This window comes from Periplaneta americana, chromosome 7 (genome assembly GCF_040183065.1).
Source record: "Periplaneta americana isolate PAMFEO1 chromosome 7, P.americana_PAMFEO1_priV1, whole genome shotgun sequence".
Taxonomy (NCBI): domain Eukaryota; kingdom Metazoa; phylum Arthropoda; class Insecta; order Blattodea; family Blattidae; genus Periplaneta; species Periplaneta americana.
Genome location: NC_091123.1, coordinates 150,722,792 through 150,750,736, shown reverse-complemented (window position 1 = coordinate 150,750,736; position 27,945 = coordinate 150,722,792). Strand labels below are relative to the sequence as shown.

At 36.0% G+C, this 27,945-nt stretch overlaps 1 protein-coding gene across 1 annotated transcript; it reads right to left on the bottom strand.

Moving 5' to 3' along the window:
* Window positions 1-237: 237 nt before the first annotated feature.
* Gale (UDP-galactose 4'-epimerase) lies at window positions 238-27,255 on the bottom strand. The gene is made up of 7 exons (XM_069831602.1): window positions 26,761-27,255; window positions 18,895-19,020; window positions 15,702-15,799; window positions 13,992-14,105; window positions 9,890-10,250; window positions 5,107-5,391; window positions 238-2,961 (listed from the first exon to the last, which is right to left on the bottom strand). The coding sequence occupies exons 2-7, from the start codon at window positions 19,016-19,018 to the stop codon at window positions 2,903-2,905; spliced, it is 1,041 nt and encodes a 346-aa protein (XP_069687703.1). The 5' UTR covers window positions 19,019-19,020; window positions 26,761-27,255; the 3' UTR covers window positions 238-2,902.
* Window positions 27,256-27,945: the final 690 nt, after the last annotated feature.

Here is a 27,945-nt window from a genome sequence, read left to right as displayed (position 1 = left end):
ACAAGTCATTGGTATTGGTAGCAGGTTACACACTGACACACATCTTACAAATATGGATTTGTGTTTCGTACCAGACAGCAGCAAACTTCATTTAAAGCAGTTTTTAATTTTCGTCATTGGTGTTGTGTGTTAATGGATGTTAAAAGTGCGTCGTCTAAAATAATCTATTTTAAGCACTTCAAAATCAGTATTTTCAAGAGGAAAAATTAAAATATAAGAATAAATTAATTTAACAAATTCAATAAAAATAGTTTATTGTTATTTAAATAATATGGAAAACCACCAATATAACATTGTACAGAAGCAGCACAACAAAATAGTTATAATTCATTGTCTTTTATGGAGCACATTGCTAACAACTAAATATAAATAAAACCAGGAACTAAAACTTCATAAAGTTTACAACAGGTACAACACTTCCCCTTATACAAACAAAACAGCCACCTTGAACACACACACACAAAATTCCCCTATTAAAAATGTATAGAATGTAAGAAGCTCATGATTATGTATTGCCAATATTAGTGACATTATATGCATAATAAAGCTAGGTGTTGCCAATTATTACAAAAAAAGTTGAACTGTATTGTACAAGTATACCATGTCAGTCACCGGCTGAAGTATAACAACTTTTAAAATGAATATTCTGTGGTTCCGAAATAAATTATGCTAACAAAATGAAAACCAATATAACTGTTTAAAAAAGTGTTATAATATAAAAGCATGTTTCAAAACAAAATTCTTAAATACAAAACATTAGAGTTCCACATTGTTACATTACATTCTCAATGACTAACAAAATAAATATGAAAATAAGAATGAGGTATTAAAGCAATGCAATATTTCTGGCATATAAATCTTCCAAATAAATAAAACTTTTCAAAACTGGTCTGCTGGTCCTTGTACAGTCGGTTGACTGAACACCACAAGATATGTTAGGCAGAAATCATGATTTCTAAGGATAATTTATAATTACTCTATATTTCTGGTACAAGAGTGTTATTGGTCTTATTTCTTTTTAACACATGGGGTGTGCCATTCTCATGTGCTTTTAAGAAAGAATATATCGCACCTTGGGAAGAAGAGGGCCACAAGTGCAAAAATTTCATGAATTGAGATACACTGCTGCCTAATAGAGAAAAGCTTTCTCTGTCTGTCTCTCTACGATCACAAGCTGCATATTAAAATTTGGAGGCAGGGTGTCATTGTGTCCATATAGTATTACTGTAAATCAAATGGATCTATTATACATTAAACTTCAAATATCTCTTTAGTACAGTTTTTGCACTTGTGGCTGTCTTCTTCCCAAGATGCGATGTGCTAACTTCTTTCCATTATTTTCAGTTAATTATGATTTATTTAACGATGCCTGCAATAGCAGAGGTTATATCAGCGTCACCAGTGTGCCAGAATTTTGTCCTGCAGGAGTTCTTTTACATGTCAGTAGACTTATGTAAAAGAGCTTGTCTCCTTTAAACACTTAAATGCCATCGACCTGGGCTGGGATCGAACCTGCAACCTCGAGCACAGAAGTCCAGCGCTATACCAACTAAGCTACCAAGGCCGACATTTTTTTTCCAATATTGGGATTAGTTTCTTATATTCTTCTGGGTAAACTATTAGGTGAGTACTGTTGAATTATTTCTAAATTTTGCTCTGTTAATGGCGAGATTAACAAACACTTGCAGGCTTGTGAATCATATTCGTTTACTATCTTTCGATAACTCTTACTCTCATAATTAGTAACAAATGTTTCTCTTAGAGCAATTGTAAATGAAGACTTTTAACGTGTCATTTTTAACATCAAGCCAGACCGATAAGGAATGAAGGCATGACGAGATAATACTGATCACAAATAAGGGAAAAAAGAAAAACTAAACATATCTATATTTTTTACTTATTCGCATTAATATAAATAAATTTTCCAGACGTTCGAGATGGGTAGGGCATGTAGCACATATGGGCGAATCCAGAAATGCATATATAGTTTGGAGGCTGGAGGGAAAAAGACCTTTGGGAAGGCCGAGATGTAGATGGGAAGATATTAAAATGGATTTGAAGGAGGTGGGATTTGATGATAGAGACTGGATTAATCTTGCTCAGGATAGGGACCAATGGTGGGCTTATGTGAGGGTGGCAATGAACCTCTTCTTCCTTAAAAGCCAGTAAGTAATATAAATAAATTTAAAATTCAAGAAATTCTGAATATCTTGAATTGATGAGTAGAAATGTTAATCATTTAGATTAGATTTTAGAATCTAATTTCAAAGAACTAGCTGGTGAAGAGTACGAGTTTTAATCACTTCACAAGTAGTCCGCACTTATAATCAGAAAAGTGCAAGATGAGTAAGTGCTGAATAACAGAGCAGAAACGTTTTAACAGAGATTTACATAAATTCAATTGTGATCCAGTATATAAAATATTGAAAAGAAGTTACACAGAATATTAGTGACAATGTCTACAAACAACTTTCGTCATAATATTGAACATTTGTGTTAAAAATACTTCGATTCTTGAACAGCATAATATTCACATGAACTGGAATAAATTGCATGCAGAACTTTTTGTAGGAACTGAATCACACAGGAACTACTAACAAGGAAATAAAAGCTTGCCAATGAAACATTATAAACAAAATATTTTGTACTACATTATTTATATTAAAGCAAAAATAACGATGACTTGTGTGCTTTGTACTTCATCACAGCTTACAACTAGTAGTTAAATTTGGCAAGAATTATTAATGACTTTGGTTCAGCTCCTGAGCTTAATACCACATCTTCAGCTCATAAATGCTAGCGTATTAGGATCATCAGTTTACAAGACTAACGAAAATAGATAGGCACATTTCATGCTTTCAATATTCACCAGGTCTATTATTTTTTTTAATGTCTTTATATTTCAGTCAGACTTCTGATATCCATTTGGATTCATAGACTGCCATCTCCATGTGTCCCTGCCTGCAATGAAAATAACAACAAATTAAAATTCTGTAAGGTGTGAACAAGAAAAAAATAAATGTATAACACATTTCTCATATAGAAATAAAATATTACTATCCTTTTTATTATTAAAAAAACGTGACAGCATTCAAGTTACTGGAGAAGCGAAGCAAAGTGGGACAGAGTTGCTATGAAAACATACATGGATGTTACTCATTCAACTGAAGCAGCATTTACAACTAGTTTATGCACTTCACGAATTGAGCACCATTTTTGCAAAACTTGCTAACTGCAAAATTTGCAAAATTGAGATTTTGGTGGATTCGTTAACATAAAGCAGGCCTCTACACGATGTTAAAATTATCTTAGTAAGATTGAATTATTTCTTTTCATTGTAGTGTGTCAAAGTGTGATGGTTGCACCTATAACCTATTTGTCTTCATTCAGTTTTTTGTCTCTTCTGTAAAATTTAGTTTTTTCAGTTAGCAAGTTTTGCAAAAACGGTCCTCAATTGTAAATGCCCCTTAGACTTTTTCATATTCTTTTCCACATTTTGGTGATTAAACTTCTTTTGATGACAGCGAAGTTTTATTTGGAAAGATGAGTCCAAGGATTTCCAAGAGATTACCAGACATTAGCCACCCAGATAGGGAAAACCTACCTTGTACAGAGGAGGAACCCGAAGGCTTGCACTGCAACCTGAGGCTTATTGTGCTTACCACTCAGATTCTGTGAATGATTGGGTAGCTGAATGGCAGTGCTCTTGTACAAGTACAGGACACAGCACAGTGAACTTAATCTGACCTATTGTATGGATGATCGATTTGTAAATTAATGATGGCGAAATGAGTCCAAGGTCCAATGCTGAAAGTTACCCAGAAATTCTGCTTCAATTGCTTGAGAGAAAACCCTGGAAAAAACCCCAACCAGGTAACTTGTCCCAAACAGGATTTGAACCCGGGCCTGCTCGTTTCACGGCCAGACACGCTAATCGTTACCCCACAGTGGTGGACAACCCAAGCAGTTAATGTAGCCTAAATCAGAGTCAAATATTTTTCAATGTAAGGACCATTGACACTAGCCTAAATTGAGTTTTATTTTAAATGTTCCTATCCCAAGCATGTTGGAATGGAATAACAATGGCGGCTGACTGCGCTACTCTGCATATCCACGGACCCTGTTATACTGACCTTAGATGCATTTGATGTGAGCCCCACATGTAATGTGGCAGATGTCCAAGCAGTGATCCCATTCTTGCCAAACCCACCCAAGCGTGTCTTGTGTGACGTTCCTCATTGCTGTGTTAATGCACCTTCTCAATTCGGCCAATGTTGCTGAAAGTGGAGGTATGTAAACATTGTCCTTGACGAAACCCCACAGAAAGAAATCACACACTGTGAAATCCGGTGAATGGAGTGATCATGTGCAGAAGATGCTGTCTGCATCCTTTGTACAACCAATCCATCGACCTGATAGGTGTTAATTTAGGTACTTCCGGACCTCCATATGCCAATGTGGAGAGGCTCTATCTTGTTGGAAAATGAACCCCTGTTCCTCTTCGTCCGTGAGTTGTGGCATTAGCCAATTTCCCTAAATCAACACCTACCAAGTTCGATGGATTGGTCGTGCAATGGACGCAGACAGCACCTTCTGCACATGGCCACCTCGTTCACCGGATTTCACAGTGTATGATTTCTTTCTGTAGCATTTCGTCAAGAACAATGTTTACATACCTCCACTTCCAGCGATGTTGGCCGAATTGAGAAAGTGCATTAACACAGCAATCAGGAACATCGCACAAGACATGCTTCAGTGAGTTTGGCAAGAATGGGATCACAGCCTGGACGTCTGCCATATTACACGTGGGGTTCATATCGAGTGCATCTAAGATCAGTATAAAACTTCAAACTTCCCTCTTTCAAATGGTGGTAAGATCATGTATTTATGTTCAATATTGGTGAAAATATAGCCTTTTGAAATCTTACAACAATTTGTAATCACGGTGAATTTTTTCTTGTTCTTCGTACAGTAAAAAGGGGAGAATGAAGGAGAAAAATATTGTTCTGGAGATTTAAAAACATAGAGCTCAGTGTTAAGTTGAATGTCCTACAAGCATGTGATACAACAAAATGTCTACGAAATTAATGTGAATAAATTGCATACACATATCATTGACATCTTTCGTTGCTTTCCAGTGCAGTTCCTTCTCTGCCAGTGAAACATCTGCGTAAGAGGCATCAATATCTCCAGCACGTCTCCCCACAACCTCATAAGGCACTTTACGTCCTGATGCATCTTCAAATGCCTTAACCAACTGTAACACTGATAATCCCTGACCAGTGCCCAAGTTGTACACCTTCCATCCTGAGAATTCTGGACTCAGAATCTTCTTGGCTGCTGCAATATGACCCTCAGCAAGATCTTGAATGTGAACATAATCCCGGACACCTGAAATTGAAGTAAATTAGTTATACTGTACTTGGAAATATAGCTGTAGTTCCGTTTCACACCAAGTTTAAGGCACAAAAGAAACGTTTATAACATTCGACTAATTAATGTATACGCAAAATAAAATTATGAACCCTGAAGATGATAAGACACCATAAAGTAAAATTACTTTAGCACTTGCATCTTGTGGAGAGAAAGTATAGGAATGAGTCAAATTGCTGAACAGCTGGAATGAAGATATGACGTCAGGTTGCCAGTTCTATTGTGAAAGGAAGATTCTCTTTAAATCCAATTGATGTCACAGTGTTAACTTTATGGTTGTAACCTGAAGATATGTGTGATTACTTTGACTAAGGCATCACTAGGAATACTTATTGTCCGCGCAACTTATCTAGGCACCTGGGTTCCCTAGTGCTCTCTTGCTGCCCCGTAGCCATCTGCAGGCTCCTGATCATCGCTGCAGCAGTTGTATGTACGGTTTCAGTGAATACTATTGGATATGGTAGGTGAAAGTATATGGTTTCACAAAATAATAAACATAAATAAATTACATTTTTCTTCTTCTGTGTGCTATACAGTATGATCACAACTCCGATTATTACAATATTCGTATCTGGCCGTCAGCTACTGATGGTAAGCGATGCATGAAGTCTTTAACTAGAAGCACAAGTCTGTGTTGTTGGGTTTCCAAAAAGTTCACTTCACATACAGTCATTATCAATATTCTTCTTCTTCTTCTTCTTCCTCCTCCTCCTCTTCCCTTCTTCATTATCATTATCATCATCATAGTCATCATTGCTGGTGTCGTCTAGACGTATTATAAAATCCATAAATTATTAGGGAAAATACTTTAAGCAAGTAAAGAGATATGTTTCCAAATAAATCCCGAAAAGACAAAGTATATGATTACGTCTCGTGACTAGAATATAGTACAGCAACAATAACAAATGTAAATTACACTCGGAGGAAATTAAAAGCAGAATAAATAGGGGAAATGCCTGTTATTATTAGGTTGAAAAGCTTGGTCATCCAGTCAGCTCTCAAAAAAGCTGAAAGTCAGAATTTATAAAACAGTATCGGTTGTTCTGTATGGTTGTGAAACTTGGACTCTCACTTTGAGAGAGAAACAGAGGTTAAGGGTGTTTGAGAATAAGGTGCTTAGGAAAATATTTGGGGCTAAAAGGGGTGAAGTTACAGGAGAGTAGAGAAAGTTACACAACGCAGAACTACACACATTGTATTCTTCACCTAACATAATTAGAAAAATTAAATCCAAACGTTTGAGATGGGCAGGACATGTAGCACGTATGGGCGAATCCAGAAATGTATATAGACTGTTAGTTAGGATGCTGGAGGGAAAAGACCTTTAGGGAAACCAAGACATTGATGGGAGGGTAATATAAAATGGATTTGAAGGAGGTGGGATATGATTACTGTAGAGACTGGATTAATCTTGCTCAGGATAGGGACCGATGACGGGCTTATGTGAGGGCGGCAATGAACCTCCAGGTTTCTTAAAAGTCGTAAGTAAGTAAGACATTTCTCTTTTGCCTCTTGATCGCAACAAACAACCACGGACCTTATTACCTCCCTCTCCTTACTGTGTACGCTATATTAAAATTAAATTATGGTTTATTTAACGACGCTCGCACCTGCAGAGATTATATAAGCGTCGTCAGTGTGCCGGAATTTTGTTCCGCAGGAGTCCTTTTACATGCCAGTAAATCTACGACATGAGCTTATCGCATTTACACACTTAAATGCCATTCATCTCGGCCGGGATCAAACCGACAATCTCGAGTGTAGAAGGAGTGTATAATCTTGTTGCATCTCGTATTACTACCGGCCATTGCATAAATATGTCTGCACAGAACGCAAAATTACTGTAAGTACAGATTACACTAAGCAAGCAAATGTATTTTACCAGCCTCGTAGAACATCCTTCCTTCTCCTGCCCCGCTACCGCTAGAAGCAACCCCGCTAGATCCCACACCCCGCTCTTTCAGCTGCCCAGATAAGTTGCGCGAACAGTAATTTTCGCGAATGATTTTTTCATGAATTCAGCCGAGATTCGTTCTGTAGACACATTGTTACAATCACAATTTGTCGCGAATTTTGCTCTTTTTTTTCCCTGATTTTGTGAATTTGGCCTTTTTTTTTTTTGCGTTAAACACGATTTTTTACGAATATCATCAGTCACGGAATTTCATTATTTTATATTCGACAATGAAACACTCGAAATAAGTACGAAAATGGATTTGTCTTTCATGTTTTATCATGTGGAAAGCATGGGATACTCACCTGTGAAAAATGAAAATGTATGCATTGCGCATGTATAATTCTTAGGCTTTGTATCACAACAAGAAATGATCATGATTTCCAATGACCTCGATCTTGGTAGTTAAACCATTTTCCTTCTTGCTTCCCAATATAAACTTGTTATAAGAAGAAATGTGTAAAAGATATTTACCACATTTTCAGCAAGAGTACACAATGAAGGCTAAGGAATAAAGTAGGGAAATGAGTGTTTTATTACCAATTTTTAAGTGACTTCCATGTTTAATTGTAACTTTTTCCTCACGATTTACATGTTTAAATACCAACATTTTTATGATTTACATATTTATGTACCGTAACGACTTCTTTCACGAATTACAGTAGTTTTATTACCCTAATTTGATGTATTTTATTCACCATTTTACAGCATCCCCAGGCCAGGCCCAAGGAGGGTCCAAAGACTAGCAGACTCTGATTCACATGCACGCACACATACATTACAAAATTAAGAAGCATCCTAGTTTTGAAAAACAATTTTAGAGAAAAAAAAGAGCATCTTTTAGCCTGACAAATAGGGAATAGTGATTGTCGATGTCTGATCTCCTTTACTTTTAGAAAAATTAGTTTGAATCTATATGTCATCAAAAGCAGGAAGATCAAGGAGTAGATGGAAGGATAAGGTCACAACAGAATGTCTGAAGCAAGGTGTCAGTAACAGGGAGAACCTAGTAATAGAACAGAATGGAGGCACTTTCTAGGATAGGTGTGGAGTCTACTTGCTCCATGATGCCTGATCTTGATTGAGCCATATACCACGTGACATTGTTGTAAGCCCAGGGTTGCAGAACTGGGGAAGAGAGGGGAAGAAGCATGGGGAAAGAGTTTGTTCCCCCGTGCACTAGGCAGGAACCTTCAATGATGTTTCTGTGATGTTTGTTTGGCAAGCACACTGAACACATCTCTCTTCTCCTCCTACCCTACAATGATGCGAAGGTTGAAGGGAAGGGATGAGTTAAGTGTTCTAGCTTATGACGTCTGCTCAATTGTAGCACAGTTTTGCATCCCTGTGTAAGATTGTTATCACTCTATGTTTACCTTGTTATGATCCCACTCTGGGTTTAACGTGAATTTTTTAGAAATATTGCTTCTACCTTACAACCTCATCCAGTACAAAAGTTCAATACAACCAGTGGCGGTGCATCAATAAGAGCACAAGAGCACGTGAACACCTTGTTTCCATTAATGCACGACTAGTTTTATTATTTAATACCGTATTGGCGTAGTGGGGATGTATAATATCAGGATCGAGTATTTTAAACTTCCCGCATCTTGCATAAACTTACGTAAACTTGGCAACATCCGTTCACGTACAAGCCGTGCTCTTTTCAAGAAGGTTATAGAAATTTCACGCATGCGCAGGAGAAAATTGTCTTTCGCTGGCCGCTTATGACTCGTCAAGAGCACAAAGCATTAAGTGAACAATGAATATATCCTACAGATGTCAGGTGCTCCGATGCGCATCGTTTACATGCTATATCTCGAGAAAATTTAATAAACCTGTATTTTAGCCTGCAGATGTCAGCATCTCACTGTCGGAATGTTTACTTTATGTTTATGTGTGTACAGTGCTGCTACGAGAGTGTAATTTGTGAATTACTATACTTCAGTGTCGGCATATAGCATAGTTTGGCTTTCAAAGACGTGCTGGCTGAATGTGATGGTGATATGAATTTAAATATCTGTATGGTGGTGTGTATTATTTAAGAATAATATTTACTGGCATGTATTTATAGTAATCAATCTATGCGAATAGGATTACAGTACTGGTATAGGGCCTAGTGTATCAGTGTGTTGTGAATCAATATAGAGTATATTACTGAACACACGCTTTTGTAAATTGTTTTATGTATTAATTTTTAACAGACGTAAACAATGAACGCTGTTCAAGTAATTTTGAAGAGTAAAGAACTGGGTAAACTGGCTTTCCAGGAAAAATTGGAAATAAAAAGATTAGGTTTCATTATTATTATTATTATTATTATTATTATTATATGTTGTTTTGAATTTATATACGGTTTTTTCGACAGTGAAACATTGGAATCATGACATTTCGTATTAGGCTAAAAACGTACGATTTCAAATTCTCTTCGATTTTGGAACACAAAATTGTGAACACACATAATATTTTATCACGAGCCGCCACTGAATACAACACACTTACCTGTTCCATCAGGTGTGTTGTAGTCATTACCAAATATTTTTAGATCTGGTCTTCGACCAACTGCTACTTGTGCAATGTAAGGCATGATGTTATTTGGAATTCCTTTTGGATCCTCTCCTATCTTCCCAGATTCGTGCGCCCCGACAGGATTGAAGTAACGCAGTGAAATTACTGACCATTCTGGATCTGATTTAACCAAATCCTTGAGAATCTCTTCAACAAAGTACTTAGTTCTACCATACGGATTTGTACAGCCTACACCAGTTGGCTGATCCTCTGTCATAGGAAGTTTCTGAGGTGTTCCATAGACAGTTGCAGATGAAGAGTAGACTAGTTTCTTCACGTTATGGTCTTTCATAACCTGTTAAAAGAATGGAGAACATTTCCATTACTCCTTTTGAGTTTTTTTTTTAGCAATATTGATGTGCAATATTAATATAAAAATTTCAAGCTTTCACAGTCAATGGGCTGGGGTGATTTTGGCTTTTTGAAATTTAACTTCTTCAATGCTTCAGAACCATTTACATTATCCATCTTCAGAGTAAGACTTTCTGAAGAATTAATCACAATATTGAAAGTTTTTTTTTTTTTAATTTTCTATCAGTTATTTAAAGATACTGACTGTATAAACTGCACTATCAAGTGTCAGTGGAATTGGTGATAGCTAAATAATATTTTGCCGACATGAATATGAGGATGTCATGAAATTACCTGATGTTACAGTTAGGGAATACCTCGGAATAAACCCAGCTACATAACGAGCTCAAGTGAGATTTGAACCCACACCTATGCATAATCTTGGAGCATAAGTCTCGATCGTTAATCTCTAGACGACCTGATGACATAATTCATCCTTAAAATCATTAAATTTTACAAGTCTTCCTTTACAAATGGAAACTAAAGTTTGGCACTCAGATGGCATGTGAAGTATTTAAATGCAGGTATAAACACCAAGGTAAAATAATGATAAGAGGGTACAAATTTCCATAAAAGTGAGTGAGGAAGAGCTACATATATATCAGAGGACATGGAGTCCACCATGAGACTCCAACATTTTGAAAGTCTGTTACTTTTACATTTCAGGTTATAACTAAAAATGCTCTCTCAATTAATATCACTCAATAAAAGAATTGTATTCCAATGGATACCATCCCATTGTGGAATCCTGGGAAACGAGAATGCGGATGCTTTAGCAAAGAAGAGCAGCACTGCTACTTACAGACCTGTTACTAAATCTACGTATTACTCTGTGAAGAGATTTATTAAACCTACATATTTGGACTTCAACAAACAAAATTTGATAACTCAATCCCAAGGGAAAAAATGGAACTCTCTTCATCAAAATCCACAGTTAATTCCCGATTTACCACGAAAATCGTCTGTAGCTGCATTTAGATTGGCAACAGGCCATGATTGTTTGGCCAAACACCTGCATAGAATTGGAATATATCAGTGCCCTAACTGCCCATTATGCAACTCAAACCAAGAAATGGATTCGGAACACCTCAAAATCGGTGCTTCAATGGCTGGCCATGATAATATCTTTGAAAAATATTGGAGTGCAAGAGGTCAAATGACTTTATTGTCAAACGCCTGGCATTAGAAAACAACAATATTTAAGGTTATGCAGCTATGATTCTGAACAGAACAAAAGCAGAAACTCGCACAATTTACATGGTAATATTATAGTGTGCACCAGAGCTACAGTAATACTGCAAGAATCAACTATTCACATGACTTTCAGCAAGCAAGCTCAAGTTGCGTGATGGTGTGCAGAAACAAAATTGATTACTCAAATATACAACAAAACATCCATCATGTGCACAATAATGATCCTCTGATATTCAGACTATAAAGAATTGGTGTGATCACTGTTTTCTACATTAATTATATACAGGGCGAAAGTAATATAACTGTGCAGATTTTAACAGCTTATTCCTTGCATAGAGTACAAAAAAAATTTTTAATAACATATTAGTTCCAAATGAACACTTTTGTCAGAAAAAAATAATTTCCCCCTAAATGTTAACACTGTTTTACTCTATACTATCCGTATGATTCTGATTTTTACTCTTATCATTAGAGAAACTAATGAGAAATGATTTCTCCCTTTACAGTTTTTAATAAAATAGACGGTTTCCTTGCAAATTAAATAAAAATATTAACATGTACTGTATAGTTATTTCCTGCTATTAGGAAGTCTAACAACCCAGCTACAGTGACTAAGGAACAGAATGCTGCTATTCAGACCTGAGTTCGTGTATTTGTAAATGGGGCAGTGATGCGCACAGACTTTCAACTTAATTTTCTAATTAACCATGCACTTAATTATAAATCACATAATAGTTTTTATTATTTTTTTTTTATGTATTCTATTACTCCCTTCAATTTGCACAGTTATATCATTTTCATCCTGAAGAACAGAATGGATTCCGAAAAGGAAGATCATGTTGTGACAGCTATTTCACCATGAAGATTTTAATTGAAAAGCACAGAGAATTTAATATTCCAACCCACTTAGCTTTTATTGATTTCATAAAAGCTTTTGATAGAGTTGATAGAAATAAACTTTTAGAGATTTTACGCTATGATAATGTGCCAAACCAAATCATTCTCATTTATAATTTATATCAACAAAATGAAATTGCCATAAGAACTGAACGCGGAACTACTAGCTGGACTTCCATCAACCAAGGTGTTAGACAAGGGTGCGGTCTTTCCCCTCTGTTGTTTATTATATATATGAACCATATTTTATACAATTGGCAAAGTCATCATGCTGGAATTCAAATTAATCGAAACACAGTTCTCAATACACTAATGTTTGCCGACGATCAGGTTATTATCGCTAAAACAGAGAATGCTTTACAAAGAGCCATTTATAATTTGCAAATAATCGCCTCTGATTTCAATATGGAAATCTCAAAAGAGAAAACAAAAGTCATAGCATTTTCGGGAGAGAACGCAATTCCAAGTAAGATCATGATAAATAATACTTTAATTGAACGTGTTAATTCATTTAACTATTTAGGTTATAACCTCTCTTACATCACTGATGAAGATATGTCAAACAAAATATCTAAATTTATAAAAATCACTGGCGTCATTAACGCCGTCTTCAAATCCTCCCATGTTCAGAAACATACAAGGCTAAAGGTATATAAAACACTAGCTCGACTGGTCCTCACTTACGGTAGCGAGGCATGGACAATGGCATGGACAATCAGAAAAGCTGATGAGCAAAGGATGACGACAGTGGAAATGAGGTTCATGAGACGAACAGCGGGATGCTCTTTGCTGGAACACCGTAAAAATGTGGACATATTGCAGGAACTCAAAATGGATCCTATAGTTAATTTTGTTCAACAATATCGACTTCAGTGGAAAAAACAAATGTGAAAGGATGGATCGCACTAGATGGCCTAAACAGATTCTTACTTATGTACCAAGAGGAAAGAGGAAATTGGGAAGACCACGAAAGCGCTGGCATGAGACCGTAACAGATCCTGTAGGGTCTAATACGTGAGGGATATGATATGATATCATTTTCATCCTGTATATATTTGTATTATGGGATGCAAATGGTAGTGAAGTGCATTCCATGACCTCTCCTATCCAAAACCCAACCTCAACCTGCTCGTGGTACAACCTGCTTTTACAAATGAGGCTCTGGGGACCGAGTAATGGTGGTATAACCACACCATCAGAAATAGAGGAAATGCTATTTCATCTCTTACGCTGGCCTGCCACAGCGTAGAAATGTTCTACAAGTGGTGCTTGTGAGAAAGGTCGGTGGACTCTAAAACTCCTCCCGGCCAGGTCTGATGGACCCATTAACCAACGACAGGTGTGACCCTCCAGTCATACTGGGGGTTTACGTGAGTGGGTGATGTAATAACCATTACAAACAAAAAATTGGTGCCCACTTACAAAACGATTACACTTACACTAATTAACAACCTGTGAAGTTCTCCCTGTTGGATCCACCACAGAGAAATATTGAAGAGCAAGAGCGCTAATGGCTTCGTTGCCAAAGCCCAGCATTGGATAACAACAACAATATATTTTTATTATAGTTATTTGTATTATCATTATTTATTACCTCCAATAAAGTAACTGTTCCACCAACATTATTTTTGTAATAGGCAAGAGGAATGGAAACAGATTCTCCAACAGCTTTAAGTGCTGCAAAGTGTATAACACAGTCGATCTTGTACTGTAAAATAAAAAGCCCAAATTTCATACAAACATTACAAAACAGTAACAATACAGTAAAGTAAATACAATAAGGAACTTAATGTTTCTATATATGTAAAAAAAAACTCGTGTGATATATGACTAAGAAAACCTCATGTGATATGATATGTCTAAGATCTGTAAGTTCTTGCATTTGCATATTTTTTACAGGGTCTATGATTATACACCAGTAAGTTTTCTGTATGTGTAATTGGGCCTGTATTATAGATGATAGCAGAAATGAAAAGTAATTGCTGTTTTGTTTCCATGTGGCCAACATATGCTCTAGGAACAGGAATAAGAATAGCGTAGCTGATACAGTTGCTCTACACAAGGATTATAGCAAGATATTATACTGCATACTTACAAATGGCTTTCAGAGAATCTGGAGGTTCAAACTAATTTTGTAGAAAATGGCTCATACTGAGAAAACATTGAGGTAATTATTTGCAGAATTAAAAGAGAAACCGTTTTCAAGTTGGGATACAAAACAAAATGAGCTTACAAAGATAGGAGTTTGACATCACATTAACATATTAAAACAGCGAATGGAGGAAGACAAAATAGGAAATTTCAGTTTTCATAGTATAAGAAATATCCTTGACTAACAGGGTGCTCTGAGACAAATAAGTTACACTGTTACACCTGTATTCTATTTGGGGGTAAAAATGAGTGGTCATCTTCTTGTAGGGTCTGTATCACAAAAAAAATGTTGAAAAGCCAAGAAACATTTGCTGTATGAAAAGATATAAGGTACCCAGTATTTATACCTTAGCTTCGCCACTGATAATATCAACGGATAGCAGAGTAAGTTCCGTAAAGTCTTAAAAAAAAAAAAAAAAAGCGAGGGATGTACAAAAAAATTTCAACACAAAATCATATAGGAATCGAGAAAAAAAATAAAGCTGGCTAAAAACAACCCACAGGCGAAGAATTGGGGAAGTGTCAAATATCATCAGCTGAATATATGAATGCAGTAGGTTCATTTAGAATATTCCATAGGCATTCACAAGGATGTCTTATTGTGTGGGAAGGTAGGAGTAGCAGCAAACAAAGAACTTTGCTGCTTCTTGAATCATTTCAACATTGTGGTCTTCAAAACATGTATGGAATCTGTGCCATTTTAGAGCTTTCTTTAAGAATCCCAACAAATGAGTCACATGGTGAAAAATCGAGGCTGTAAGCTGAGTAGCACAGAACCTTTTGCTGTTACGAACTGAATCACCACTCTATGCACGGATTTTGAATAACCATATTATTTATTAGACATCTGACATCTATAGACTTCTTGTATATAGACCCAAACTGTTCTTGATTGCTCTACACAAGGCAACTATCACGCCACATAACATGATAATACTTCAAGGACAGGAGACTATGTGAGGAGTGGCAAAGGAGTTACATTTGATCATGTTTCGCAGTAACAAGGCTACCAGTTTTAATTATTTCAAGAATAATTTTGAGAAATTTCTTCATAATTTGTATAGGAATGAGAGAAAGGGAATCAAACTGAAATTAGTAATGTATACAGAGTGTAGAAGAATGCAAACTAGAAGAATTGTTTGAAGACACTTACTTGTTTGAATATTTTCTCCAGGTCATCTTTTTTACATAAATCAGCAACAGCACTCGTAACTTTCTTTCCAGTGATTTCCTCTACTCTTTTCAGGCATTCTAAAAATATTCAGGACATCAATATTTTCAAACATGATCAGTATTAAACAATTAATTTTTCTTACTTGTGTAGCGCACGAGGATTTACTTGCCATGCAGTTCCTAGAAAAAGATAGCAATACCACACACCTCGAAGCTCTTCACATGGTGACAGAGATAAAACTATCCTTCGAGTGAAGAAGCATCATCAGTTACGGTGAAACTCACACCTTCCATCACCAGATTCTTGGATCTGGTTTTCTTCTTGACACATTAACATATCGCTACTATTATTTTCTTTGAAATATTTCGCCAATAAACCATCTTTATCCCTTGTGATGATGATGATGATGATGATATGATGATGGTGATGATGATGATGGTGATGATGATGATGGTGATGATATGATGATGGTGGTGGTGGTGGTGATGATGATGATGATGATGATGATGATGATGATGATGATGATGATGATGATGATGATGGACGAGAGGGAGAAAATATACAAAATACGCGAGCACATGTGCTTGCAAGGAGGATTTGGAGTAGTGAGCTGAGAAGGAAAAATTATGAGAGCTCAAGCCAGCAGGCCACTTAAAGCAGAGCTTGATACTATGTGATATGTTAGGTTAATTAAGGAAAAATTATAAAATTTAGACATCAATGGCCAACAGAATTTTAGATCTTAGCGATCATGATTATTATCCCTTGAGAATGTGTGCAGCAAAGGAACCACAACCAGAGTAATTAAAAAATATCAAAAGTTACTATCTACTATAGATTAACCATTTAAGGCCTAAGAAAAATATGATATAGGGGCCACATGCAACCGAAAAACAATATTCTTCATTAACATGCCTTACTGACAGTGCATAAAAGTTTTTTTATAAAATTCAAGTTAGCGTATTTATACTGTACTTCAAATACTTAATCACAATTTGTGTTTAGTGTAATACTACAGGAGTACCCAGCTTGAGAAGAGATTTATAATTTTAATTTAAATTAATGATTAATAAATTACCGGTACATACTACATAATACGTTTTTTTTTTTTTTTTTTTTTTGAAGTTCAGCCATCATCTTATCAGAACGAACACCATTATGAATTAATAACATTTAAATATAAAAGAAATACTAAATTGAAGAAAAAGTAACTTCTTCTTTTGAGACTGAACCAGTTTCATTTTAATTTTTTTAAGTAATATTGCAAATGGAAATTTCTGTAACAGCAAACTTCAATCATAAAACAGAATCTCTATCCAAAAAAAAAAAACCGAAATAATATGTAGCTCTGAATTATAACACTGTCATTAAAAAATCGATCAAGGGTCAATATGGCTCCACTGAAATGACAAAGGAAAAAGTTAAATGTTACACAGGTTATTCATGAAGTCCTACTAGCACTTGTGCACTTCATTCTTGGGATCAGAGTAATAAGAGTTTATGTGAGCATTTTCAATAATTATGGTGCTGTAACAGAAAAGTAAAGTCTCTCCAACTAAAGAATAAAGTGATGTGAACACATGCACATGGTGTTGAGAGCTTTGAATAGACAGTGACTAATTGTTTGCTACCATGTGACTTGATATCCTATGGCTTATATCAACTTATTCCTTCGTTGAACGGAATACAGTAGTAATTAAATTAAATTAAATTAAATTAAATAAACGAGTGTCACAAGGGTAACACATTTTTTCATTGTACATTTTATACATTTTGTAATAATTTGGTTTTTTGCCCCTTTTCGTTTAGTTATTTAGACTAATAATATTAAAATAGATCTTAAGCTTTGTTTAATAGTTTACAAATTTACAATGTTTAATGTTTATGCATTATCTTTTTTGTTTTGTGTTACTGTAATTATAAACATTCCTGTTTTATTTGAATGAACATTATTTATTAATTTGTTTTTTCATTGCATGTATACATATTTTTGGTGGTGTGGAAAAGAAGTCCAGATGGCCTTAACACCACCAGAATAAATTAATTTATTATTATTATTACTATTATTATATACAACCCTTCATTAGTTTTAGTTTTCCCAACTAATTTGTGTTAGATATTTGTCTCCAGCCATTTTGTTCCCAATTTTTTTTTGTTGTTTAGATACTCTACATTTGGACACACCTTTTTTTTTGGAATATGTAATTTATTGCTTTCGGGTGTTAAATATTACGTACGGAACCTTTTTTTATTATTGTTAGTAAAGTTTATAATACAGGCAATAATGGTTAAATAGGAAAGCCAATTTTTACAATAGTTCTAATGACTTATGTCCACGTCATACTGTTAAGTATGCCAGTGACTAAGTTATGTCGCTTGCATAACTGCACAATTCATGTCCAGTGCTGCCTGTGGGTACTCACAGAAGATGTGCACATGTCAATTCTTGCTATAAACAGTAAAATCATTTGCAACACAAAAAAGCTGACTTCTTGTGAAATGTGTAACTTGTACAATGAGAATGTGTCAACTTAGTGACAGTCAATTTTATCTCACTGGCAATATTAATTCATGTAGAAATTATTATGTACTGTACTCATCGATAGTCATGTATGCAGAGTATATTCCCCTTCAGCTAATGCACTTCGTAGGTCATAGCTCATATACACTGTGTTTTGCTGCACTTTTTTTTTTAACTGTAGAGCGATACTTGACTATGTCAGCTTTAAGCTACGGTTTGTTTACGCGATTAAACGCTAGCTATGATTTTTTTTTCTTTTATTTACATTTAGACCGGCCAGAGGCTGTTTCCCAAAGTTATCTTTATTTTCTTTTTCATTTGTTTTCCTTTTTCTTTACTGACACTAATACAAACACAACACCCATGCCCGAGGTGGGACTCGAACCCACAACCCTTCGGACCAAGCGATAGACACATGCCGTGCCCCTACCGCTTGAGTCATCCGGGCCGGCATCTGCACTTAACCCTAAATGATGTTTAGACATTAGACAAGTGCTTATCTTACCTCATTTATCTGTCTACACGCATAAGGACCAATCCGTGCAAGAAAGATCTAACTCCTACCAACTAATACTAAGTGTTGCTATCCTCCATAACTTTCAGCAATGCCAAGACTCTGCAATTCTTCTTTATGTATATACTACAGCTCACCTTGAGAAGCATTTACAAGGTTATCAACCACCACCACTGTGAAACCCTGATTGAGCAGCTGCACGACCGAATGAGAACCCACATAACCTGCACCACCCGTCACCAGAACAGTTGAACCAGGCATGTCTAAATACAAGAAAAGAAATGTGGCTTACACCTCCTCTTTCAAGGTGGAAACCTTAAGGAATAGTACACAACTGAGTTAGTTAAATATGCATGAACGAAAATACATCAAATCAGAGAAGTAAAAGACTATAAAATACACAGTTCATGCAATTTTAATTGTTTACTGAAAATTTTCTTGACTATTGAAGAAAACTTCTCAGCTATGTAGATAAGAAACATCACTCAGAACATTATCTATAGTCCGATATGAAACGATATTAACTTTATCTTAGAAATCCACACTACTTACCTGCTTAAAGGTCTATTCTACAAAAATGGTCGAATAATAATTTAGATGTTACAAAAAAAAACTCTTATGAAATATGGAATTGTATTGGCATAACAATATTGAAGTCTGGTATTGGGTCATTTAATAAACGCAGACAAATCAGAATAATTCATTATTTATTTTAGGAACATGTAACTTTTGTCACTCTTCATATATTTCCTCCCTACGAACATGCATTTGTCTCATTGCTCGAAAAGCTGCAGAGCATGAGAAATAAGATTGTTATTGACACTGTGTGGGCGAATTCGCTCGTGTGGAGGCTTGGCATCATCTTGTCCAATCACAATTCATGACCCAAGGGTGACATAAAGGATCAAGCACTCAAGTGTTATCACAGTTCGTAAGCAGGTGATATGTCTGCTCCCATTTCTGCTTCTCCTGAACTTAGGTAACCTAAAACGCTCATTAGACTCCAAATATAATTAAAAAATAAAGTTCATTATTGTATTTATTTTCTAAATATGCGTTAATATTCGTTAACTTCATCACTTTCACTATTGCCAGTGAACTACACATTTAAATCAATTGATGTAAATACTCCACAAAAATACAAATAACTGTTATAAACAATATCTTCCTTTGTAGTGTAGGCTTTCACGGCCGGAGTCTATAGATCTAGTTTCATTTTCCTGGCTGAGAGGCCGTGGTCTATTGGTTGGTTTTATACCAAACGTTTCGTCTGCAACTGCGGCAGGCATCTTCAGTGGAGTGGTATCCGAGGTCACAAAACTCTTCTCGGCGTACCTGAGGCAACTGATCCTGCGGCTGGTTGTGCGGGCATATTTATAGTGCAACTAGTGGGCCGAGGCCTGTTGTCGCTGCGGTCCGCGCCGCTTTGTTCACTGCTCCTGTTCTGGGTTCCGTCCTTTTGTTGTAGTGGACAAACGAGATAAGCTGCTGTCCGCCGGAGTTTACAGGATTCGATTCCGTGTTCGTGTGGGAAGGTCTACATCGGTACTACACAGCGGAGCATCAGGATGAGACTGACAGAACACAATAGGAATTGCCGCCTAGGATAGATCGACAAATCGGCAGTGGCAGCACATGCCTATCAAGAGGGCGATCACAACAAACGATTGAAGGACATGGACATCTTGAGCACGACAACGCACTTCTTCCCCTGTCTACATAGAGAAGCGATCGAAATCTATAAACATGACAACAACTTTAATCGCAAGGAAGAAGGTGTAAAGCTAAACAAATGTTGGTACCCGGTCCTAAACAGAACAGATATGCCACTACAACAAAAGGACGGAACCCAGAACAGGAGCAGTGAACAAAGCGGCACGGACCACAGCGACAACAGGCCTCAGCCCGCTAGTTGCACTATAAATACGCCCACACAACCAGCCACAGGATCAGTTGCCTCAGGTACGCCGAGAAGAGTTTTGCGACCTCGGATACCACTCCACTGAAGATGTCTGCCGCAGTTGCAGACGAAACGTTTGGTATAAAACCAACCAATAGACCACGGCCTCTCAGCCAGGAAAATGAATCTAGATCTATCAATATCTTCCTTTCATTGGAAGGAAAATATACAGAGTGTCAGAAAAGTTCTGCATCATAGGACAAATCATAATAGGCCTGTGTTTTTTATGTATACTTGAATGGTAACTTTCCTCATTGAAGTGATTGAAAAGATCCTGCCAATTGGGCTTCACACTCGCAGACTTAAATCACCTGAATTTTGCTTTCTGAGGATGTAAGTCATGGGTTTACAGTATCAAGATTGAATGCAAGTAACAGCTACGCCAAAGGATCGAACATGAGTGCTGCGCCATATCACCTGACTTTGTGACCTGTGTTTTAAACAACATGTGGTTTTGCCTCCAGACATGTATGGAGATTTGTGGAGCACATATAGAACACACACTGTGATTAGTCCTATGGTGCATAACTTTTCGGGCACTCTGTATATAAGATACAAGTTATTGTTATTAATTATTTTGTGGAACAAAACTTTTCTGAGACAATATCTTAGGCTTTCAAGATGAATGTGTTCAGAAACAAACTTTTCTGATTTGTATTAGTCACAAGCAAATTTATTTATAAAATATTCCATATTTTCGTAATATAGCCTCCTTGAGGCACAGGGCATACATATAAATACCAAATAAGGACCAGTGTTTTAATTTGTGTAATACTTCAGATAAAAAATAAAATCACAGACCACTACCACTACCATACTAAATGAAAAAACTTTATTCTGTAATTAAATTACTAGGGTATTCAATAAGTAATGGCAACAATACTGTAAATCAGCACTCCTAGCAGTGAGCATCAGAATCTTTTAGTATGTAATAGAGGAGCTATTTTTGCATAAATGAGGAATATTAAAAGTTTGTAATCATGTTTCGTGAATACAGGGACTGTTTCTGATTTGTGTTAAGTAATACTGCCCTAAAAATGTTCAGTAGGTATGAACAAAGATGCTTCATAAAAATACAAGTTTCAAGAGGAAAAAATGCAACCCAGTGCTTTACAGCATTACAAGAAGCTTGTGGGAGAGAAGTCTAACTATAACGAACTATTGCAAGATGAGTGGAGACGAGGCATTCACTTTCAATCAAGAGTTGACATCCAAAGAGCTTTAGATCGATCAGCAAGATAGAGATCCAGAAATGAAGCTGCAGATGTAGTCTGCCATCTTCCAAGGATTTGGCAACATATTGTTGACATGGCAAGGGACTATATATTTAAAATGTGTAACGCCAAAAATTACCTGAATAAATGTAGTGTGAAACAGTAACTATGTTGTCATTATTTTTCGAATGCCCTCATATTGTAAATGGCCAGAACCTTGAACTGCCACTGTTTTGGTTTCATTTGTGAATATTTTTTATTAAACTTATTAATTTGTAATTGAAGTCTGTTAATGACACACTGTAATTCATTTTCTGATTTCTGAAAATTGCTTGAGAATTAATCACTTAATTTAAATCATTGACATAGTCATTCTTGTACCTGTAATATTTTCATGATGCAGGACACTAAACTTTGTAACACATTATCGCTCTTATTTACAAATTGTACTTTTTTTTTTTTTGGAGGAGGAGGGCCCCAAAAGCTAGCACCTCAGCCTGAGGCTTACTGTGCAACCTTCTTATACTGTATGATGTGTTGGAGTCATTAGGACCGCATTCCTGTGAGTGTGATATTCACTGTTTGGTGCCATCTTATCGATGCAGCCACAATATCCAGTTCTGATGGAGTTCACATATGCAGAAACAGCCCTCTGTCTCTCTGTGATGTTCTGTTACCTCCTCAAATCGATGGTATCTGTTTCTAATTCACATAATACATCTTACTGGATCCTATAATAACTTGAAGATCGAGGCACCATAGATACTGTGACTCACCAAGGCATCATCTATCTGAAGAAGCCACATTCCCTGGTGTGGCATAGTCCACTGTGAAAGTTTCTATGCCTTCCTGGAATCTGTGTAGCTCCCCCAGACAGATGAAATCTATATGCGAATCACAGTACCACATCTGCCCATTCTCCTGGTCGATCTGAAACTATTGAAGACGATATATAAAACTGAAGTTCATGAAGGTGGAAAGAGTCAAAGGTCCAATGTCAAAACGTACCCAGCAATTCTGCTTCAAGTGAGTTAGAGGAAAAATCTCGGAAAAAATCCCTACCAGGTAACTTGTCCCAACCAGAATTTGAACCCAGGCCCGCCCATTTCACAGTCAGGTATGCTGTTACTCCAGAGCAGTGAATGTACTACTGCTTGTTACTTTTAATAAAAAACAAACAAAACAATAATCCATGAAGGGCCAAAGCCTACCAGCTGATTGTTCGCCTTACATCCACATGCCTCAGCAGAGGTGAACATTCACCCAACCAATATGGAGGTAAGTGTGCATTCATCCTACTCAGCTACTTGTGTGTTGCTTTTAGTTCTTTAACGATACTATATCAACAACTAGGTTATTTAGCACTGATGGACTTGATGATAGCAAGATTGTATTTGGCAATATGAGGCAGAGGATTCGCCATAGATTTCCTGACATTCACCTTACAGTTGGGGAAAACCTCGAAAAAACTCAATGGGTAATCAACTAAAGTAGGAAGCGAATCCACGCCTAAGTGCAGCTCTGAATTAACAAGCAAACATGGCTTCTGCCAGAGCTATGCTGATAGCTCCAACTGTTACAGCTGATTTGACAACACATTATAGCTTCCCAAATTCATCACCATGTTGGGTGGGCACCAGTCCCATACAATGGCCGAAATTTCATGAGAAAATTCCTTTCTTCGTAAGAACCCGAACAAGCACTCTATATCACTGGTTTTAGGTTTGATACTTTACACTCAGCTAGGGTGGGAATTTAATTAATAACACCTGCAAAAATTTGTATGGACGGCAAGTATGTGAAGGAAATGTTACCCCCAAATTTATACTAATTGCTGTGTATTGTGGTTGAAGTGGTACCATATAGCCTACAATTACAAATCCTGCATGCATAAGTTCGATTTTCAGCAGGAAGGTTAAGATTTATCTCCGTTCCAGAGGAAGTGGTTTTTTTTCTTTTTGAAGCATCCAGAAACCAGAAAGTGTGAATTTTCCAGATCCCATATTTGACTCTGTACTGGTTCATCCACCTATTGAGACACAGCATTCTCTTTTGAGGTGATGCAGCATTTATTGACACCGTATTATTAGTAACGAATGTCATGATAATTTTCCTACCTAAAAGTCAATATTTTTTCTATCACTCTCTCTCTTTCTCTACCTCAATTTCTTATAAACACAAGTTCATTCTGTAGGTCTAAATATTGTTTTCTTTCTTTTAATTTCGACTAAAAGTATCCTCCAATAATAAAATTTACAGACCTACAAAAGTGTTCTAGTAAACATTTCACAGTGATTTAGTTTGGTAGAAAGAACACAATTATTTTACAGGATCGACCTCTCAAACCAGTATTGTTTAAAAATTTTGTTACATTATAAACACACTTTCTCTTTGAGTTGTATTTTAGGGCATAAAAGTAAAGTTTAAGCCTTCTTTTTACTCAATGTTTAAATGCTGTAGAAATTTATGATAAGGGACAAGCATGTCTAATCTGTTAAGTTGCCACAATGTTCAATGACTATTCTATTAAACCATGAAAAATTAGTCCTTTCTAATAATACACCACATTCATCTAGTATTATCACTACTGCTGCTGCAACTTGTTTCGATGAACTCATTCTGGATACTGAAATGTATCACCAAAGTTCGGGATTCTGCTCATGCATGTGTGGTGAAATATACCCAAGCCCGGTTCCCAAGTCATGCTCACCAAGCCGGATTCGTGAGTCAGACTCATACATGTAGGGACACCTTTATGGACGCTATTTTCATATATGTATATATTTTTCCATTTGCTGTGGAGATCTAATTATGCCCGCAGTTTGAGGGGAGGTTTTGACATGAGATCATTGACAGTTCCCTTGTATGTTTAAGTACTATATATAAATGCAGATATTTAAACATGGTGCACCTCCCACACTTACTTCGCAATGTCATTCATTCTGCGCAAAGATGTAAAAGTGGTTGCATACAGGAGTATGACTGCAATGGAAATCTAAACACTGTTATTTTTATTATCATTAACTGCTGAGTGAACATCTGTGGATATTCTAATCAAAAGATTAACTTTTAGCTATGATATATAGAAATGTTATTCAAGGATCAGGATGCATTCCTTTGCCCAACTTTTTATACTACAACCAAATCATATTTCTTTTTTTTTTTATTATTATTATGCTTCCTGACTCTAAATGCCTTACAGGTTATGTTTAAATGACAGCAATTCTGAGAATAAAGCCCAGAGAGAGACTCGTATCCCATATCCTACATAAATGGTAATGTAGGCATCGTATTGAAAGATTTTAAATAATGATTACATATGAACACTTTGCTAAAATATTTAACATTTAGGAGAAAAACTGCAAAAGACTGAGCCGTTGAAGATTAACTATTTCATTAGGAATTAAAAAAAAAATATGAATGTGTGTGCTAGCATTCTGTTACGGATGTGAGAAGAAATAAAGTCCTGGCCAACATTGCAAATAGTAAACTGAAGAAAAAATCATGGGGAAGTTTTTTAATGCAAATCTAGTCTTTCAGGTAAGGCTCCCTATAAAGCAGATTTGAATAATTTCAAGGGAAAAATTGTTCCGGGGCTCGGTATCAATCCCGGGACCTCTGGTTGAATGTACCAGCGCTCTTTCCAACTGAGCTGTGTGCACTCGATGTGGGTCTCTGGCGTTTCGCCAGCCCGGCCCCGGAACAATTTTTCCCTTGAAATTAATCAAGTTTTTTAATGTATTATTTTATTGGTTGAACCTGAAGGTCAGTGTGTAACTGATTGTTTCTTACGTACCAATGTAAATTAACAGATGATCGTAAAAATGTGTTTTGAAAAATTTGCAATTTATTTAGATGACAATGTGCTGCACCAACCCAAATTGGCATCCATAATATGTGATCATATGTCTGATTAATGTCTTGAACAGTAGAATTTTTATGTCTGTCTGTACAGTTGATTTCTGTTAATGAGGGATCATACTTGCCCAGAATGCAGATTCCTTCTCTTGAAATAAATACTGGAATGTTTTTCTTATGGTTTAACCAGCACCTTGAATTTTAATTATTTGCTTTCTAATAATGACGTGTCCATTTTCACTGTCTCAGTACATGCAGACACAGTGCATAATCATACAGCAAAGTCATAACATAACAGATCATCGTTATCTATTGTTTTAATAGAAGAAAATAATTTACTTTTCTTCGTTATTGAGTAACTGTTATAATTCGTTCAAGCAATGTAAAAAACGAGTTCTGAAGATCATGTTCCAAAGTAAACAAGCATTGAACGCAAGATTTGAACGAGATGGTGTTCCAAAATAAGTATCTGAATGTACGGAGCAATTTCGTTGGATAGGAGCGTGAAGAGAGTTTCTAATAGTCAATACGTCATTCTAAATTTAATTATTCTTCAACCAAATGACATCATCCATTCAATATCCCACTTTAAATGTAATTTACGTTACCGGTAGTGGTCTTAAAAATTAAAGACAAGACATGCAAAGAATATGAGAACTAGAAAGAAAAAAAATCACCTTAGTTAGCAAATCAATTCCTTGACATAATTTGGTAAGCTTAGGCCTACTGTAAAAGTGATGGGCCTATAGTGTCAAAGTTTTTAAAAATTATGTATGGCCGGATTTACGATCTATATTTGGAAAGTACTTAATGAAGACAAACATTATCGGTCTTGCAAGCCTTTTAATACAGTCTATATAATTAGGCTATATGAAACTCATACGTGGAAGGACTTCAAATTGGTGAAGTGCAATAAGCTGTGCTTACCCTCTTAAAATTAGTTGGTGTAAATTTAAAAATAAATACTGTACCTGTGCAATTTGACTAGATCAGATTGCCTTGGTAATTTACTTAAGAATGACCGAGTGACCGATATAAAATAACATTTACACAAGACATCAACTTTCTATTACTCCATTTATTCTTGGTATCTTGTTTTGCCACACGAAACTTTTAATCAGCTTAGTCCTGACCTTCCTCAAGGTTTCTTACGTAATCAACACCAATGTGTCTCACGTGGCACCACGTGGGATGCTGGCTACATCATATTAGAATGTAATATTAGGCCTATCTTCATTCTCTAAAATCGAACATTTATCCGCATCTATTGCATGTGGCATAGAGCATGACTTATTTCAATTCAAACATGTTTTCTCTAAATAAGTGTAAATGAAATTGTTTGTGATAATTCAATGTCATAACGAATTATATTACAGAAGTCGCAGAGCAAACACTATAATAAATCTATCTCTACCAATTCATAATTTCTCCCTTTGAAAGAATGCTTCAAAGCCTTGTAGTTTTGTATGCCTCATTTCTTTCTTTTCCATTTTATTTTGGACGATTATGGGTGCCTTCAGAAACTCTATTATAGCCCTTTTGTTCAGAAATACGTATATTCAATACCAACCTTGTAACGCTACCACCTACCAATCTGCAAAAACCTTTATAAATCGTGTTTATCACTTTTTCCTTGTGTAATTAAAGCCTTTGATTAAAGTACACCGATGAGTATCACTCCCCACTTTCATGATTTACTTATACTCCTGATCACAATTTAATCACAATGATTGTGATCAGGGGATTATACCGGTATTATTTCAATGACGTTATATAGTTATTATCATTTATACAAAATTCACTGCGCCAGCCGCATAATTATATCACCACAACAACAACAACAATAATAATAATAATAATAATAATAATAATAATAATAAAAATAATAATAATAATAATAATAATAATAATAATAATAAGAGAAACTGCAGTATATTGACACTCCTTCCGCTACTTTTCCATGCTGCGCGCAACTTAAAAGTAGCGACGTGTGAACAGGTTTCTCAGGGTTGCAGCCGCAACATTTTTGATATCGGTTTTGTTGAAACTTTTGCTGCGGTTGCAATCAGTGTTACCACCCAAATGTGCTAATGATACTTTTATTGCTTGGATATATTTTAATGTTAAATGTGATGAAAATAAATTATTTGTAACAG